The sequence below is a fragment of the Lithobates pipiens genome, unplaced genomic scaffold (genome assembly GCF_037356315.1).
Source record: "Lithobates pipiens isolate NorthernLeopardFrog02 unplaced genomic scaffold, aLitPip1_a1.2 Scaffold_23, whole genome shotgun sequence".
NCBI lineage: Eukaryota > Metazoa > Chordata > Amphibia > Anura > Ranidae > Lithobates > Lithobates pipiens.
The window spans coordinates 231,982,598-231,999,430 of NW_027507785.1; the positions used below are offsets into that span (position 1 = coordinate 231,982,598).

Genomic DNA, 16,833 nt, shown 5'->3' on the forward strand with positions numbered 1-16,833 from the left:
TTTGAACACTGCAATATCCGACGTCTGTCTGCATGACACGCTGATCAGGTAGGCAGACGGCGGTTCGCGGTTAGTGTGTAAGTGGTGGTTACGGGTCAGGGGTAGTGTTAGTTAGTGGTGTTAGTGTTATGGTGCCAACTTGCCAAGTCATATAGCCCAAGTCAAAGTCAAGTTGCAAGACAGTAGTGACAAGTCAAAGTCAAGTTGAGTCATTTATTGAATTCAGTCAAGCAAGTCGTAAGTCCTCAAACAGATGACTCAAGTCTGACTTAAGTCAAGTCATTTGACTCAAGTCCCCCACCTCTGTTGTTTATGTTCACATGTGTTTGCTGTCTTAATGGTTTGCTGTGTTTCACTTTAAGTAAATATCACTTTAATATATATATCCTTTGTTTGGTCTCAGTTCCCTTGTGTAGCTACGTGTCTGGTCTCCCTAGCCACTGATCCTGACGGGGCAGTCAGTTTGTCTCCTGGTTCTAGCGAGCTTTTTGTGCACAGTTGGGAATCCAGCTTGCTTTCTCTACTGCGTATCACCTGCAGTCTAATGGGGCTGCAGAGCGAGCCAATCAGTCCTTGGAGCAATTCCTACGTTGCTATATTTCTGACCACCATAACAACTGGTCAGACCTATTACCATGGGCAGAGTTTGCTCACAACAGTGCCTTGAATTCTGCCTCCCGATTGTCTCCATTTATGGCGAATTCTGGTTTCCAACCTTCCATGTTGCCTGACTCGTTTGTTCCACAGAGTATTCCTGCATTAGAGGAGCATCTCCGTGGTCTTCGCTCCACTTGGGTACAAGTCCAGGATGCTTTGCGTCATGCTAATGATAGGTACAGACTTCATGCTGACCGCAGACGCCTGCCTGCGCCTTCTTACCAGGTTGGGGACAGGGTCTGGCTGTCACCTCGCAACCTCCGACTTGGTGTTCCCTCACTGAAGTTTGCACCTCGATTTATTGGGCCTTTCCGTATCCTTCGCAGGATTAACCCAGTGGCTTACACATTGGACCTTCCTCCTAGTATGCGCATCTCAAATGTCTGCAATCGATTTACCACTTCGGTGCCATGTCCTCACCCTATTCAGGTTGAGAACCATGAGGAGTATGAGTTACAATCCATTGTTGACTCCTGTAGGTTCTGTGGGCGCATACAGTACCTGGTGCATTGGAAGGGGTGTGGTCCGGAGGAACGCTCCTGGGTTTTATCCTCGGACGTACATGCCCCTGTCCTCCTCCGCGAGTTCCATAGACATTTTCCCCTCAAGCCCGGTGGCCCTACGTGGAAGAGGGGTCATTGAGGAGGGGGTACTGTCAGGGCTGGCTTAGCCCTTCCTTCTCTGGGGTGGCTGCTCAGCTGTCGGCTAATTGCCAGCTCTCATCTCTCTCCCCAATTACCAGCTGTTCCTGATCATGCTCGTCTGACCTGCCTACTTAAAGCTGTCCAGCTCACTTCACCTCTGCCTTCAACTTGGTCACATCACAAGAAACCATCTCCTGCGGTTCTGTTTAAAGACTGGCTTGCTGACATCCCTTCTGGCTCCTTATCCTGCTTGCTGTTGCTCTACTTGGATCCCTGACTTCTGGCCTGGCTGATTACCCGATCTGGTTATTGAACTCTGGCCTGGCTGACTACTCCATCCGGTTACTGGACTCTGGCTATGCTTTGACTACACTTTTTCTATTTACCTTTTTATTTTTATTTAATAAACAAGTGTGATTTAATTGTACTTCTGTCTCGGTCTGATTCATGGTTTCTGACACCGTTTGTGGTAATGCACTTGTTTTCACATGTTCATTTTCCCTTATGTTATCACATACTTCCTTTGTATGTAATGCTACACCCTTCTTCCTGTTATTGTACTTCCTGTGTCATGGATGCAGCTACAAGCCACATGTAGCAGGGCACATGTATTCTGCATTGTAAGCTACAGACTATATAATCTTTTAATCGCATAAATACCACAGCCTATTCATCTATTTGTAGCCTGTCATCTGCTGTAACCTGATGTTCAGAATAAAAGCATCTTTTGGATGGAATCGGTATTTGGTGAGTTCAAACTATCTGATGAGGATTTACCTCAGTGATTATATCTTATATAGGCTAGGCATAGAGGTCTCACAAGGGATAGTCGCTTCCCAACAATCGGAGTCAGAATAAATACAGCTAGGTCACTTCCTTGCTTCCATTGGTCTTGAACAGTGAAGGAACAGTGGTAGACTGATGAGCTCTTCTCTATTCTCCCACTTCCTCTCAGCATCATACTTGTCAGTGTATTTTATGCAGCACACCTGACTGCACTCATAGTGCCGCTCTTCTCTCTCCCAGACTGAATTCTAACATGCAAATACAAATGAATGACCATTTGTACTTTACTCATTCAAGAGAACAGGACCTGGAAATCACTTCCTGGGACCTCCTCCTCGGACCTCCTCCTCCTCTGATGTTTTAGCCAAAAGTCTGGGCTTATTGGTAGATTAAACATGTTGTCCAAATGAATAAAAAAACACTGTTTGAATTTTTTTTCATAGTGCAGCCAGCCTTTTCTTTTGGATTTGTATAGTCTGTGGAGCATAAGACCAGCCCCTGCCAGTTCTCAGCACTGGGGAGCAGGTCCGGTTACAGTTTGAACACAAGTTCAGACAAAATTTTGCTTGTTTAGGTGTTTATCAGAATGTTGGATCTTGTTCAATGGGAGCAGAACTTCATACATACTAGTGGGTTTTTGCTCCCGCTACTATACAGGACAGCTTCCTTCTTCCACCATCAGAGGTTGTTAAGGAAGTGGCAAGCATCATGTATTTGCTGGCTAAAAATCTGTGTTTTTTAAAGGGGAACCCCACACAAAAATCTAGAAAAAATATGTGGGGTCCCTAAATATCCATACTAGACTCTTATCCGAGGATGCAACCTGTCAGGCCAGGAAAGAAGAGGAAGACCCTGTGCCCCTCCCCTTCCCCTCCTGAATCAAACCAAATCACTTGCTTTCAACATGGGGTTGGGTTATCCCAGGAAAATAACTTTAAAGGGCCTCCTTTCCACAATCCTGTTCTAGTAGATGCAGGGATCTGTGGGCTTATTGGAATCTCAGAGCTACTTTTAACAATAAGACGGCCCTCAGATACTGCCTGCCCATGTGAATAACTAAAGCTGTGCATAGTTCACATTCAAGGTGAATAGGGGAATCCTCCCTGCTGTGCTATTGTATTCTGACAGTGGAGAGACTCCCCGCTGTCAGAATACACAGATCAGTGCTGCAGCTGCTGATCGCGTGGCTTTTATCTGACAGGGCGGTTGAACGAATGCTGATCAAAGTAGATCCATTTGGCAATACATGGATTGGAATTCGGTCCCTGCTGAACCAGCCAAATTTCAATCCATCTATGGCAACCTTAAGGGGTATATAATATCCCTAATTATTCACAAAATAAACACAAACACTTTTTGACAATTCCTTTAATAAAAAATAATAAAAACAACAAAAATTGTCCCACAATATACATCCATTATCAATCATGTCATCCAGGGATGTAAATCATTGTCAATCTGGATGCCCGACGTCTGCTGACCTGCCAGAAAACAAAACCTCTTTAACTGCCAACATGATCCTCTCCTGGCAACTGCTTAACCGAAAATGACAGATCTGGCAGATGATAGCTGAGTATAAACAAAGAGGTGGGATCTTCCAAGTGACGGCATTACCATATTTCGTCAATAACATCACAGAGATTCAGGGTAGTGACAGGGCACCCACCGCCTGGCATGTTATTTAAAGAAATCTTGCATTTTTAATGCTGCCCTTTAGACACTTAAAACTGCTGCTCCCCATCAAACATAGTTTTTAAAGAATTGTTTTTGTGTCAATACAGGTTAGTGTCCAACCCCCTATGTTATTCATTTGACAATCCTTTCCTTCCTATTTTGACCAAATATAAGTTTGCATGTCCCATACCTGGTCATCCTTGTGGAAGCTGCAAAACACTGTAGTAGGTACTGCTACTACAGTGATCACCACTAATGTCTTGGTCCTGTGTGTTGGAAATGCAACATGTACTAGAGTGTGTGTGTGTTTATACTGTATATGCTTGGATAGCCTGAACAGGATGGAAGTTTTTATTTTCTGTGCTCTCTTGTGTAATGCTGTTCTCCTGTAAGTAAAGCTAAATTCCACATTACTCAAGATCTCACTACCTCATCTTAACACATAACCAACACTGTGCCAAGCGGCTGCCCAGCTGCAGAGTGAAGACAGGAAGTTGCTCGTGTCACACAAGGACATGCAGAGAACACTTTGCATTTTCTCAAAGAATGTAAGGGGGTTGATTCACTAAAACTAGAGAGTGCAACATCTGGTGCAGCTCTGCATAGAAACCAATTGGCTTTCAGGTTTTTTTGTTAAATCTTAATTGAACAAGCTGAGGTTAGGAGCTGATAAGCTACCATGCCCAGCTGCACCACATTTTGCACTTTCCAGTTTTTGAAAATCAACCTCTAAGCTTTTTTATTGAAAAAAGTGGAGAGGTGGGGCAGTGATGTCATGGCCAGCGAAAAAACAATGGTAAATATCCCATATATTCTATGGGTTTTAATAAACATTGGAGATAGGATAGCTGGGATATTCATGACCTTGAGTGCCCCCTTTAGTTTACTAACTCAGCCTATACGATAGCTATCCTATCTCCAATGTTTATTAAAACCCATAAAATATATGGGATATTTGACATTCTTTTTAATTGGTGCTATTTATATACTTACATATTTCATCACTTTTTCCAGTACTTAGTTGTCCTGTTTTCTCATTTTGCTCCCCTGAAGAAGTGGGGAATCCTTGAAACATGTTGGAAGCATGAATTTTATTATTCAATGGAAACTGGAGATACCTATCATTCTTAGTGGGACTCCAACAGAGGATGAAAAGATATGTAATATCCAATGTTTTAAAAAAAAATGAATGTTGACTGTATGTAAAATAAACTTTATTGATTTTAAAGAATCATGTTGTAATGTCTTGTGATGGTACCAGGAAAATCCCACTTGCCTCAACACTCCCCTTTTTCTAGAATTTAATAATATTGAGATGTGGGTACCTTTTAATTTTTATATATATATATTATTATTATATATATACCTGAGAAAGTATTGTTTAATACTTACAATGGGTGATTTGTAGTTGAGAAATGGGCCCAGGCAATTTGAGTAGACCTTGCATTTTACTGCAAAGTCTGCTTAAATAGGGGTAGCTGCACAAACTACTGTGGGAAAATCTTACCACATTAAAAGAGATAAGAAATCGACTGCGATTAAGCTCAATTGCACCAACCCAAAGCCAAAAAAAACATTTTGGGTTTTGTTGTCCTTTAAAGAATAAGTGCACTTTCAGACACTTATTTGCCCTTATGCCCTGACCTAAATCGCCCACCCGCTCCAATTCATATTACCAAGATCTGTTGCCTGTGGCCTTTGTAAACAATCTCAGATTATGGATCACGATAAGGCTGCTTTCACACAGGGTGTGATTGACAAACTCCACTTGTTTGGCAGGGATTGATCCGGACCTGTTGGAGTCCCGCTCACCTCTATGGGAAGATGAGATGAAAACGGCCTGCTTGTCCATTTTCATCCAATCCCATCCAATTTACCAGATGGATGACCATCATCCATCTGGATTTGGAGGACAGGATCAGATTGGATAGCAGCAGAGGTCAGCGGACATGTCACTGCTGACATTCGCTGCCCCATAGGGTAGAATGGAGCGTCCGGTCAGGTGCCCCTGAAAAACCGATGGACAGACCTGATCGGACAGCCCGTGTGAAAGGGCCCTTAGGATCCGTGCAGGTTGAGGGTGGGATTGTTTAGGTCAGAACACAGGGGCCAAAAAATGATTGTGCGCTTTAATTTAAAGTGCCCTTTTACTTTAACGTGGTTGTAAAGCCTTACATATACCCAGTGAAGTGATTGGCCTCAGGTGATACACAGAGATAAAACAAATTTTCCTACATAAGCTGTGTCCGTTTATTTGCAGTGTTCTCTACATCCATTCAAAGTGCTGAATTAATATAGCTTGTCTGAAAGTTCAGAAAAAAGGGGTCAGGAAAGCTGAAGTTACACACTGCAAAGCTCAGTGAAGAGAGCTCTAAAAGCTGATTGGAGGGAAGGGACATACCTTCCTTCACAAAGCACACAGGAACAGAGCTAAGGCTGTCAATCAGCTGGAGGTCCCTCCCCTGTCACCATTTTTCTCTTGGTGTCAGGAAAACTTGTCAGAAGTGATTCATGATGATAGCAACAGAACTAAGCAGCAAATCAAAATGACACTTAGTGCTCTTAATTGGGACAAGCAAACACTATATAGAGATATGCTTTGTTCATAATTCATGTCTTCTACTTTAAGATGTGCCAGCAAAGTGTCTTCACAAAGTTAAAATAAGCTACAGTATATGTACATTTTAATGCTGTCATTGTACATTATGAACAATTTAATGTCAGTTTTCATATAAAATTATTTTATTTCATTAAATCGATTTACTGCTAAACAATTTTCTTATTTATAAAGAACAGCCTCTTTCAAGTAACTGAGCCAAATCTCGCAAGGATTGTGTTATAGTTTACATTGTGCTAGCTATTAGGATGAAATAAAAACATTTGCATTTCACATCCTTCTATTGAACAAGGACAAAGCAGTATTACGAACAGTACCACCATCACTAAATCCAGTACAAAGACTCAGCATTAAAACAAGTCATTTTATCTAGTGACAACACTTCAGTGATGTTACAAAACGCAGTAAAAAAATAAAAATAAAATTATACCCATATGACCAGCTGGCCAATGGCACCCCTGTATTGTCATTTTAAAAAGTTCAACAAGGCACCACACAACAATTTTAAAGAACACGACATATCATAGACTTCCATGACTTTTTGTTTGTTGTACAGTGTAAACTTAGAGATGTTAAGGCATGTGCATGTGCAAAATATAACACTACAATTCAGACTGGCATTAATAATTGACACAGCTTACGGGACAATCCGCTCTCGTTATAATACACAGTGACATTATAAGAGACACAGTATATTTACCATGTTCACTGAGACAAGCTAAATATGGCCCTTTGTTTGATAATTGCTGTTTTTCTTATTGTTAACCAGCTTCCTGTTAGATGGTTTTTATAATATCAGGAAAGAGGTTAAAAAAGCAAAATTAGACCTTTATTTTCTATCCATTCATGAATAACAGTGCCTGAAATCAGTCCTTTGTTCGAAACCTCTCGTCCTCTAGAAAGGTCCATATTAAATTGTTGACCAGTTCTGGCTGATCCTGCTGAAGCCAATGACTGGCTTGTGACAGCACTGATAACTGGAAATAATTCTTTGCGTAGATCCTGGTCAGTTCGGCCATCTCTACTTCAACAAATGCGTCGTTTTCACCCCACAGCAGGAGAGTTGGCATGGTCACCTGGTGGTGTTTCAAAGGGAGGCAGCTTTATTGAGAAAAAGAGAAATCATTTGGATTGTGATTTTCTTTCCAAAGAAAAATCTTCATAAAGCTTTGCAAAATTTCACTGTGTTACTAAATGCAAATTTTGATTCTTTAAAAGCACACAAAGCTATATATCCTATTATATTATGTAATAATGACCAATATTATACTACCAAATCACTAGATTAACAATACTTACACCACAAAGCTGCACATGCGCAAGAGGCGCTGCACTCTGTGACTGTGTCCCAGAAGACTTTGGGAAGGAGAACTTCTGCTTCCGATCATTAGTAAACTATAAAAACTCAAGCTACGTGATCAAGTTAAATAACTGAATTAAATCTACAGCAGTTGTCCACAAGGTGCTAAAACCTCAAATTCAGAGATATATATATATATAAGTACAGTGCTTACAGCGGTGACCGTTTAGATATACACTATTATGAACCTACATACACTCTTGACATATAAAGTGTTAAAGTGCTCAAACGAAGATGAAATCATCAAATGAAATCAATATTGGGAAACACACAGTCACTGGTAAAGTGCTTAGTGCTCAAAAAGAAAAAAAAAAGGAGAAAAATGTGCTGTGGTGCCGGAAACCAATTGCAGTGTCTTCTGCCACACTTCCCTCTTATGTCCCCACTCACCATAAACAATGGACCCTCAGCTTTGCAGTCTGTGGGTCAAAACACGCTGTGATTTATTATTCTGGTGGTAATATCGAAGTCGCCTAAGTCGACCGGAACGGAAGTGGGAGCAGGTACCTGTCAAAATCAGTTACCTGCTCCTCCACTCCTCCCCAAAAGCTCAGTTTCACAAACAGGAGCCCTTAAAATGGAAGTTACACTTTTGGTTGGAACACCGCTTTAAGCAGAACTTCACTCTCTCAATTAGCATGAACTATTTTTGATCCTTATGCTGCTAGCATTATTAAATATATAAGAAAGTATATTATATTTACTTGTACTACACTTTTTTGTTTTACATTTCTTCAGTTACTTCCTGGTCTCTGTCCTAGGCAGATGATGCCATACATCGCAGGAGTCTTCAGGAAGCGAGGAAGGGTTTTCTCAGCTAAGCACGCTGTCATGGATATGCATTAATGTTTGTCTGTCAGCTTACCTCTCCGTGTGTTCAGCTTTAGAGGCCAGCCACTCTCACCTGGCTGCTTGAGTAATCTCTCCTCAAAGCATGGCTCTACCCCAGCCCCTATCAGGGAACTCTATATTAACCTGTGCACTGCAAGCCAGCCCTGCTGATCAATATTGTGTTTTTGGCTTCCATGTGCTACTTGCTCTGTGTGCCTCATCTGATTCCAGTTACTGATCTTGGCTTGTTCTTGACTATTCTTTCCTGCTTGTTACCCCAACCGTTGGCCCCAATCTCCTGACTATCCTTACCTGCTTGTTGCCCCTGACTATCCTTTGATGTCGCAGTCTGCTGCTTCCTCTCTACCTCCCTGTAGTCTACCATGAGTGTGAGCTGGGAGGCCCTAGGGGTTGCAACCTGGAGACAGACTGCAGCTAAATCCATTCCCACCACTAGGGGCCTTTGGTGAACACCCGCTGACTCTTAGATTCAGCGCCCTGGGAAATCTCATGCTCTAGCTCCGAGTGTCATCCATGTTAGTACTACAGAGTACCTGCACTCCTGTATCACCTAGAGTGCCAACCGCAGCAGTCAGCCGTAGGGTCCACTATCTTGCAGTGCATTCCAGACCCCAATGGGGTGCATCTGTCACCTGGACTCAACACCTGACCTGACACACGCACTCTGAAGGCAGGAAGACAGAGGAGAAATCACCGCTCTAGGTAAGCTGAGGATATCATACAGCAGGTAACCCAACAGGTGCTGGCCTGGCTCGCCACCCTGACAAACAAGGAAGTTTGGAATAGTGCTTAATCATAACCTAACTAACTAATTAACTAACCTAACATAACATAACTTAATCATAACCTTGTGGTTAATCATAACCTAATATGACTTATTATGACTAAGCACAAAATACGTGAAACATGTTACCATTACAATAAGGATGTTTTTATGGCATCCAGTTGCGGTTTGTGACTGCCTATTCCAAGTTTACTAAGCACACCCCCTGCCTGCATGCCCAAGCTAAGGGCAGATGGACTCCAGGGAATAAATGCTACATAAGAATCATCTGCCCTTACTCAAGATGGCCATGACCAGAAATGATAGGGGGTGTTTTTCAAAGTGATTTCTCAGGACAATAATGCATATAGACATGGATGGATAGGTGAGTATGTTGTGAATGTTAAAAATTCATTAAATAGCATTTTTGGTTTGTAGCGTTCAGATACAGTTTAAGCCCTTGTATACACGACCAGAGATTCCGACGGAATGTGTCCGATCGGAGTATTTTGTCGGATATTCCGACTGTGTGTGGTCTGCATCGGACTGTTTCCGTCGGAATATCCGTCGGACCAAATTTTCCAACTTGCCGGAAATATTTTCCGTCAAAATGCTCCGATCGGACATACTCCGATCATGTGTAGAGAATTCCGATCGGACAAAGTGCCACGCATGCTCAGATCAAATTCCTACATCAAAGCTATTGGCTACTAGCCTGAACGTAGTCCCATCGTAACGAAATTACGTCATCACGTTCTGAAAGATCAGATTTTCTGACAACTTTGTCCGACCGTGTGTATGCAACAGTTTCGGACAAGATCCATCGGACGAAATCCGACGGATTTGGTTGTCGGAATCTCCGACCGTGTGTACAAGGGCTAACTCTGCTTTAAAATGTCATTTTCTGGCCACATAGGGGAGCCATACTCATGGAAGCCCTCAGCCATCTAGTGGAATGCAGCTCACTTACAGGAATAAATGGGGGTGCAGGATGTGAGCACAGTAGGAAGAAGACCTGGCCAGGATATTTCCTTGAAAAGGTTGTGGACAGGACTGCACAATGAATATGGTTGGAAAGGGGAGGAAGGAAAATATGATACTTGGTGGGGGGTACTGAAGGAGGTGGGGGGGGGGGGGAATTAAAGGACAACTTTAAACAAATCCAGACTGCTCCTATTACTACTCTATAAGTTATTTCATAATGTTTATAGAAACTGTTTGTGTAAGGTTGCATTTGTCCCTTTGGTCATTTTTGTGATTGAAAGTGGTCACCGTTGCATATCAATTGCTGAATATGTAGCCACCATTGAAGTGGATGTAATATTGACCCCTAAAAGGATAAATGCAGAAATGGCAGATCTGACACAATTAATTCCACGTTGCCTTCCTTCTGCACTGCATTCTCTGAAGATCATCTACTTGTGTTTGGACACCTTAAGAAACAAGTGGCATCCCATTCTGCATGATTATACATATACGGAACAGCTGTAGATGTTTCACAGATCATTGAAGATATCTAGCTACTCCTCTGAAGGTCAATGTGTATATTATAATTAAAATTAAATTAGTTTATCTTATATGCAAACTTGGAGGGTAAATGAATTATGGAAAATAATGATCTGTATCTGGAAAGGATCAGAGGAGGTTACTGGTTTCCTCAAGAGGTAAGGTGCCAGTGCACAGAATAGGCAGAGTTGATTGTGCGGCCTTATTCAGAAAGACAGTACTGTCAAATCATAGGGACACAGACAGGAACATTTATGTAAATGCCATAACAAGTTCAACTTCATACAAGCACACTGACATGATATTAAAGTGCACCTGTCATAAAAGAAATATAAAAGCTGTCATTGCTCACCTCTGCTTTTGCATTTAATCTGCTTTAAGGGAACAGGATCTCTATATTTTTTTTGGGGGGGGGGGGGGGGTTTCAGATGTTTTGTTGAATATAACTAGCTAGACACTACATCTATAAATAATTACATGTATTTTACAATTATTTCATGGTGAACTATACCTATGTCTTAATGCCGAACATCAAGAAAAAATCTAAATACACATAAAATACATGTGTGTAAGTTGTTATACCTGCCAGATATGACATGTATTCTATTTCTTTCCATTTATCTTTGAGCTCTACAAAGCTCTGCCACACAACACAGGTGGATAACATAAAAACAGTTAAGGCATGTAGTGTTGTCCTCTCCCCATCTCCTGCCTGCTGACTGGATAGTAAAAGAGCAGCAGCAGACTATTGAGGTCATCCTGTTGCTCACACTGCTCTTTCTTCCTATCTGCATGTCCCTTTTCAACATATGCATGCAGTACACCTGACTGGCTTACAACCAAGCCTCTCCCCATTTTAGTCTGGGTGCTGCTGTATAAGGGATTGCCAGAGATACCTAATTACAGTTAAAGAAAATACATCTACCAATTTATTAATTAATATCTGTGACCAGTCCCATTTAGTCTCTGTCCTTGGTTCCTTGGATTACCTGTTCCCTGAATCAGCCAAGTTATCTAATGTTATGTGCTTTTGCAGGACTATTTATGGGTATATTTGCCTGATACGCCTTGGTCATTCCCTGTGACACTGACATCGGAAATAACAATGACTATACAGCACTTTGTTACCCAGATTTATGTGTGACTGCTGTCCCATATTTCTAAGTTACCGGGCAGTCATACTTCTCCCAGCCAGGCTTGTGGAACTATTATCAGCCACCATTGTTACCACGTCTTTCTCCCCCTAATGTTGCATAGACACGATCGGACTATCCCGCAGACTTAATCTGGCGGACAAACCGCCGGACTTTACAGCTGAGGTCCGCCGGGCTTTCTGAATGAACGGACATGCCCACACACGGAGAAAAGTCTGTTCATTTTGAACGCGGCTCCAGGTAGACGGGACTAGTGAAGGAAGTGAATGTCACCGCCTCCATCAGCGAGATTGACACCTCGCTAGCCCCGTCACCTGGACAAGGGGCGGGGTCACTGGGTGATGTCACATGGTGGCCCCGCCCTTTATGATGTCACAGTCCCAGAGGATGCTGGGACTGTAACATCATAAGGGGCGGGATCACCATGTGACATCACCCGGTGACCCTGCCCCGTGTCCCTATATAAGTCACTGCACAGCGCGTACCGAAGAGTGGGACAAGACCCCAAAGTCAGACGAACACCCCCGGACGGCGGCGGCGACGACGAAGAAGAAAGCCAGGCTCCTCCGCTAGTAAAAGAGCTAGCAAAAGAGCAGAAGATAGCGGAGGAGTCCGGCGATAAGACCCCCCAAGACGGAAGAAGACCACCGGAGCTGTCTAATAAACTATTTTAAAAACTTGTGTTGTGTTTTTTTATTTACACTTTTTTCACCAGGTGAATGGGTAGGGGTAAAATGTACCCCATACTCATTCACATAGGGTGGGGGGCCGGTATCTGGGGGCCCCCTTATCTGCCCCTCTCTAAACTGTAAAAAACCTGGCTGATCCTGCCACTTCCTGTTTCCCCCTCTCTGCACTGACCACGATAGTCAGGGCTGCTGAGCCCTGACCAACGTGGTTAGCGTACGTCCCTCAATCATCCACAACTCTTCTCTGTTTCCCTCGCCCCCTCCCTCCCTGCCTGTCAGCTCCGTGTTCTGTGTCTGTGTCTCTGCCCTGCCCCCCACTGCTATTAGTAGAAATAACATTTTACAAAAGGTCACTGCCCTCTATTATAGTTAGGCATAGCACACTTTATAAGTCTTTTATAAAAATGAGGCATGTAAACACCATTTCAGAGTGATCTTCAGGCCGGCCACGTGACTCACGGCTGGTCTCCAGGGCTACTGCAGGAGGGGCTGTGTGGCCATGTGACCTCCCCGGCTGACGTCAGAGGGAGGTCGCGGCCCCTCCTGCAGTAGCCATGTATCGGAGCTGTACAGCGGCCACAAGTCATGTGACGCCCCTGAAGATCGACCTAAAAAGGTATTTACATGCCTTGTTTTTATAATCAACATATTCAGTGTGCTATGCCTCTCTGTAATAGAGGGGCTTGCAGTTCTTTGTATATTTGGGTTAACAAACACTTTAAGTAGAAGTGATGGGCGAGAGTGTGATTAAGCAACATTTGTAAATCAAGTTTGTCCTTCCTTGGGGGAGACGTTCATGTTTTTTTCAATGAATATATTTTTGCCATCTGAATATGTATTTTTGTAGAAACATTTCTGAACATCTTTGAAAGACTGCTAAACTGTAATAATTTTTGTAGATATTGCTTGAATTAAAATTTTCCTCCCAATCTGGCTTCCTGCTGTTTACATCTAGGCATAATACCCGAGACAGCTGTAGATCTGTGATAGTGCTGGGCAATTTACATATTTAATGAGAGCTATTTTGCATATTTGGAACACTATTTCTTTTAATTATCCCAACAAGTGAACAGAAAAATTATTATATATAAAGTTACAGTAACCCATAGCAATCAATCAGAAATAATCTCATAATCTTTCAACAGTAAATTCAAATCTGATTGGTTGCCACTTCAGTTTGTAGCAACACATCTCGAAGTCCAATGAGAGAATGATTTAGGTGGCACTAAAACAATCCAATGTAGTCAGCACTACATGCATTAACCACTTAAGGACTGAGCCTCTTTCTGAGATTTGGTGTTTACAATTTAAAAACAGTTTCTTTTTGCTAGAAAATTACTTAGAACCCCCAAACATTATATATATATATATATATATTTTTTTTTTTTTCTAACACCCTAGAAAATAAAAAACCTCGAATTAAAAAATAAGACAAAAAAGTAAAGTCGGCCCAATTTTTTTTGTAATGTTAAAGATAATGGTACATCAAGTAAATTGATATGCAACATGTCACGCTTCAAAATTGCGCCTGCTCGTGAAATGGCCACAAACTTTTACCCTTAAAAATCTCCATAGGTGACATTTAAAAAATTCTACAGGTTGCATGTTTTGAGTTGCAGAGGAGGTCTAGGGCTAGAATTATTGCTCTCACTCTAACGATCGCGGCACTACCTCCCATGTTTTTTCTTATTTATTTTCTTTTTTTCTTTTTACATTGTTCTTTTAAAAAAAAAGTGTCACTTTTATTCCTATTACAAGAAACTTAAGCATCATTTGTAATAGAAAAAAGCATGACAGCACCTCTTAAATATCTGGGGTCAAAAAAGACCTCAGATCTCATATTTACACTAAAATGCAATAATAATAATAAAAATAATTATATATCATTTGAAAATAAATAAATAAATAAATGTCTCTTTAAGAGCTATGGACGGAAGTGACGTTTTGCAATGGTATGGAGACAGGTGGGGGCCATCTTCCCCTCACTCATACCTAACAGGGCACAGGACCAGATCGCCTCCGCCACTAACGACGTAAGTGGCGGAGGGCACCGGAGCACGTTGGTTGGGGGGGGCCCTCTCCCGCTACTGATAAAAGTGATCTTGTGGTGAGTCTGCCCCATAGACCACATTTATCTGAAAGTGGACCGCTCGCTGAAGAAGAGGATACCGGGTTACCCTTAAAAATATCCATATGCAAAGTTTAAAAACTCTACGGGTTGCATGTTTTGAGTTACAGAGGAGGTCCAGGGCTATAATTATTGCTCTCACTCTAACGATTGTGGTGATACCTCACATGTGTGGTTTGAACACCGTTTTCATATGTGGGCACTACTCATGTATGTACGCTTCTGCACACGGGCTCGGCGGGACGGGGTGCATTTACATTTTTTTTCTTATTTATTTTACCTTTTATTTATTCTTTAAAAAAAAAAAATGTGTCACTTTTATTCCTATTACAAGGAATGTAAACATCCCTTGTAATAGAAAAAAAGCATGACAGGACCTCTTAAATATGAGATCTAGAGTAAAGAACACCTCAGATCTCATATTTACACTAAAATGCAAAACAAAAAAAGAAATGTTTTTTGAAAAACTAAAAAATGTCCCTTTAAGAGCTATGGGCAGAAGTGACGTCTTGATGTCGCTTCCGCCCTACAATTGTATGGAGGCGAGTGGGGGTGGGGGCCATCTTCCCCTCACTCAGCTCTATACCACAGAGGGGAGCGGATGCGATCGGCTCTGCCAGTGGCTCCGGTAAGCGGCAGAGGGCACCAGAGCGCAGTGTGGGGGGCCCTCTCTTGCCGCCGATAAAAGTGACCTCGTGGCGAATCCACGACAGAGACCACTTTTATCTGAAAGCGGACTGCCCACTGAAGAAGAGGATACTGAGATTATGGTAGCTAGCTGCTGCCATAACAATGATATTCCTCTTCAAAGTGATGACGTATAATGACGGCGGACGGTCCTTAAGTGGTTAATACAATTAGTCCGGCTCGGCCTCATCCCCCACTCCATACTCACAGGATTTGGTTGACAGCAGCAGGAGCCAATTGCTCTCATTGCTGCCTTCATGTCAATGTGGAGAGAGAGAGGGCACAATTCTGGATCGAGATTTGGCTCAGGAAACTATTGGGGGGGGGGAGGGCGAATTTAGGTAAAAAAAAACCTTAATGTATAACTAGAGGGAAGACTTTTTTTTTAGTTTTGGATAGAGTGGAGATGGATTAGAACACCTGTCCATTTTTATTGCTGTCTGTGCCCCCATTAAGGCGTTTCACCCTCTCTATTTGTCCTGTTTACTATTATCCATGGAAGTGAAAGTAAAATAAAATCCCACATTTTGGGTTATCCACAGAAAAGTAAGAGAGGGGAAATCTTTTAACACTAGTACTGATGATATAGGGGGCCCCAAGGAATTCCCTTAATTTGCAGAGATATCCTCTCACTTCCTGTTTGGCTATGGGACTATGATGGAAAATCTCTGCAAATGGACACAGATGGTGAAAAATAAACTGACAAAGGATATAACTCTCCCTTGCTTTATCCAAAATGAAAAAAAAATTTTTTTTTTAAAGTGCAGTGCAACATAAATAAATTATATCTAAAGTGCAATTAATATAACACTGCATTAATCCCCTTCCCAGATAGCAAGCAATTGTGCTGCAAGTTTTAAAATTACTTGCTAAACTATTGTTAGACTTGCCAGGCTTCACAAGTTAGTTGCACAATTGCAGCACGTCTGCATTGCATGACTCCAAATCAACTTTCTTTGCAAACTTTCTGCAAGTCTGCTGCAAGTTCTGATTCAGTAATGTTGTGCAATAGTCATCCCACCACAGGGGTCACTGTGGCTGAATTTTCATGCTGTAGACTTACAGAGCTCCTGCTGCAGACTCACCACTGCAACTTTGCTCTTGCTAGAGACTTGCCAAGCAATTTTTTTACAAAAATTGGAAAAGTGTCAACTAGAACTTGTGCTTCAAGTGCTCTGCAAGTGTACAACTTGCCAGTGAAAGTTCGCAGCAGGTTAACAAGACTTAAAATGTAACACTGCAACAAATTTTGGTTAATCCCTATTCCATTTATTAAGGTGACATTAGGATCATATAGTCATACTGATATCAACACA

General features: G+C 42.0%; 1 protein-coding gene across 1 annotated transcript in view; it reads right to left on the reverse strand.

Annotated features, from left to right (window-relative positions):
- Positions 1–3,437: 3,437 nt before the first annotated feature.
- EPHX4 (epoxide hydrolase 4) overlaps positions 3,438–16,833 on the reverse strand; it is a 105,698-nt gene continuing 92,302 nt past the window's right edge. Inside the window, exon 7 of the mRNA XM_077452923.1 lies at positions 3,438–7,479. Coding sequence (XP_077309049.1) covers positions 7,245–7,479 — 235 coding nt within the window. The 3' untranslated portion in view covers positions 3,438–7,244. The remainder of the gene's footprint in view (positions 7,480–16,833) is intronic.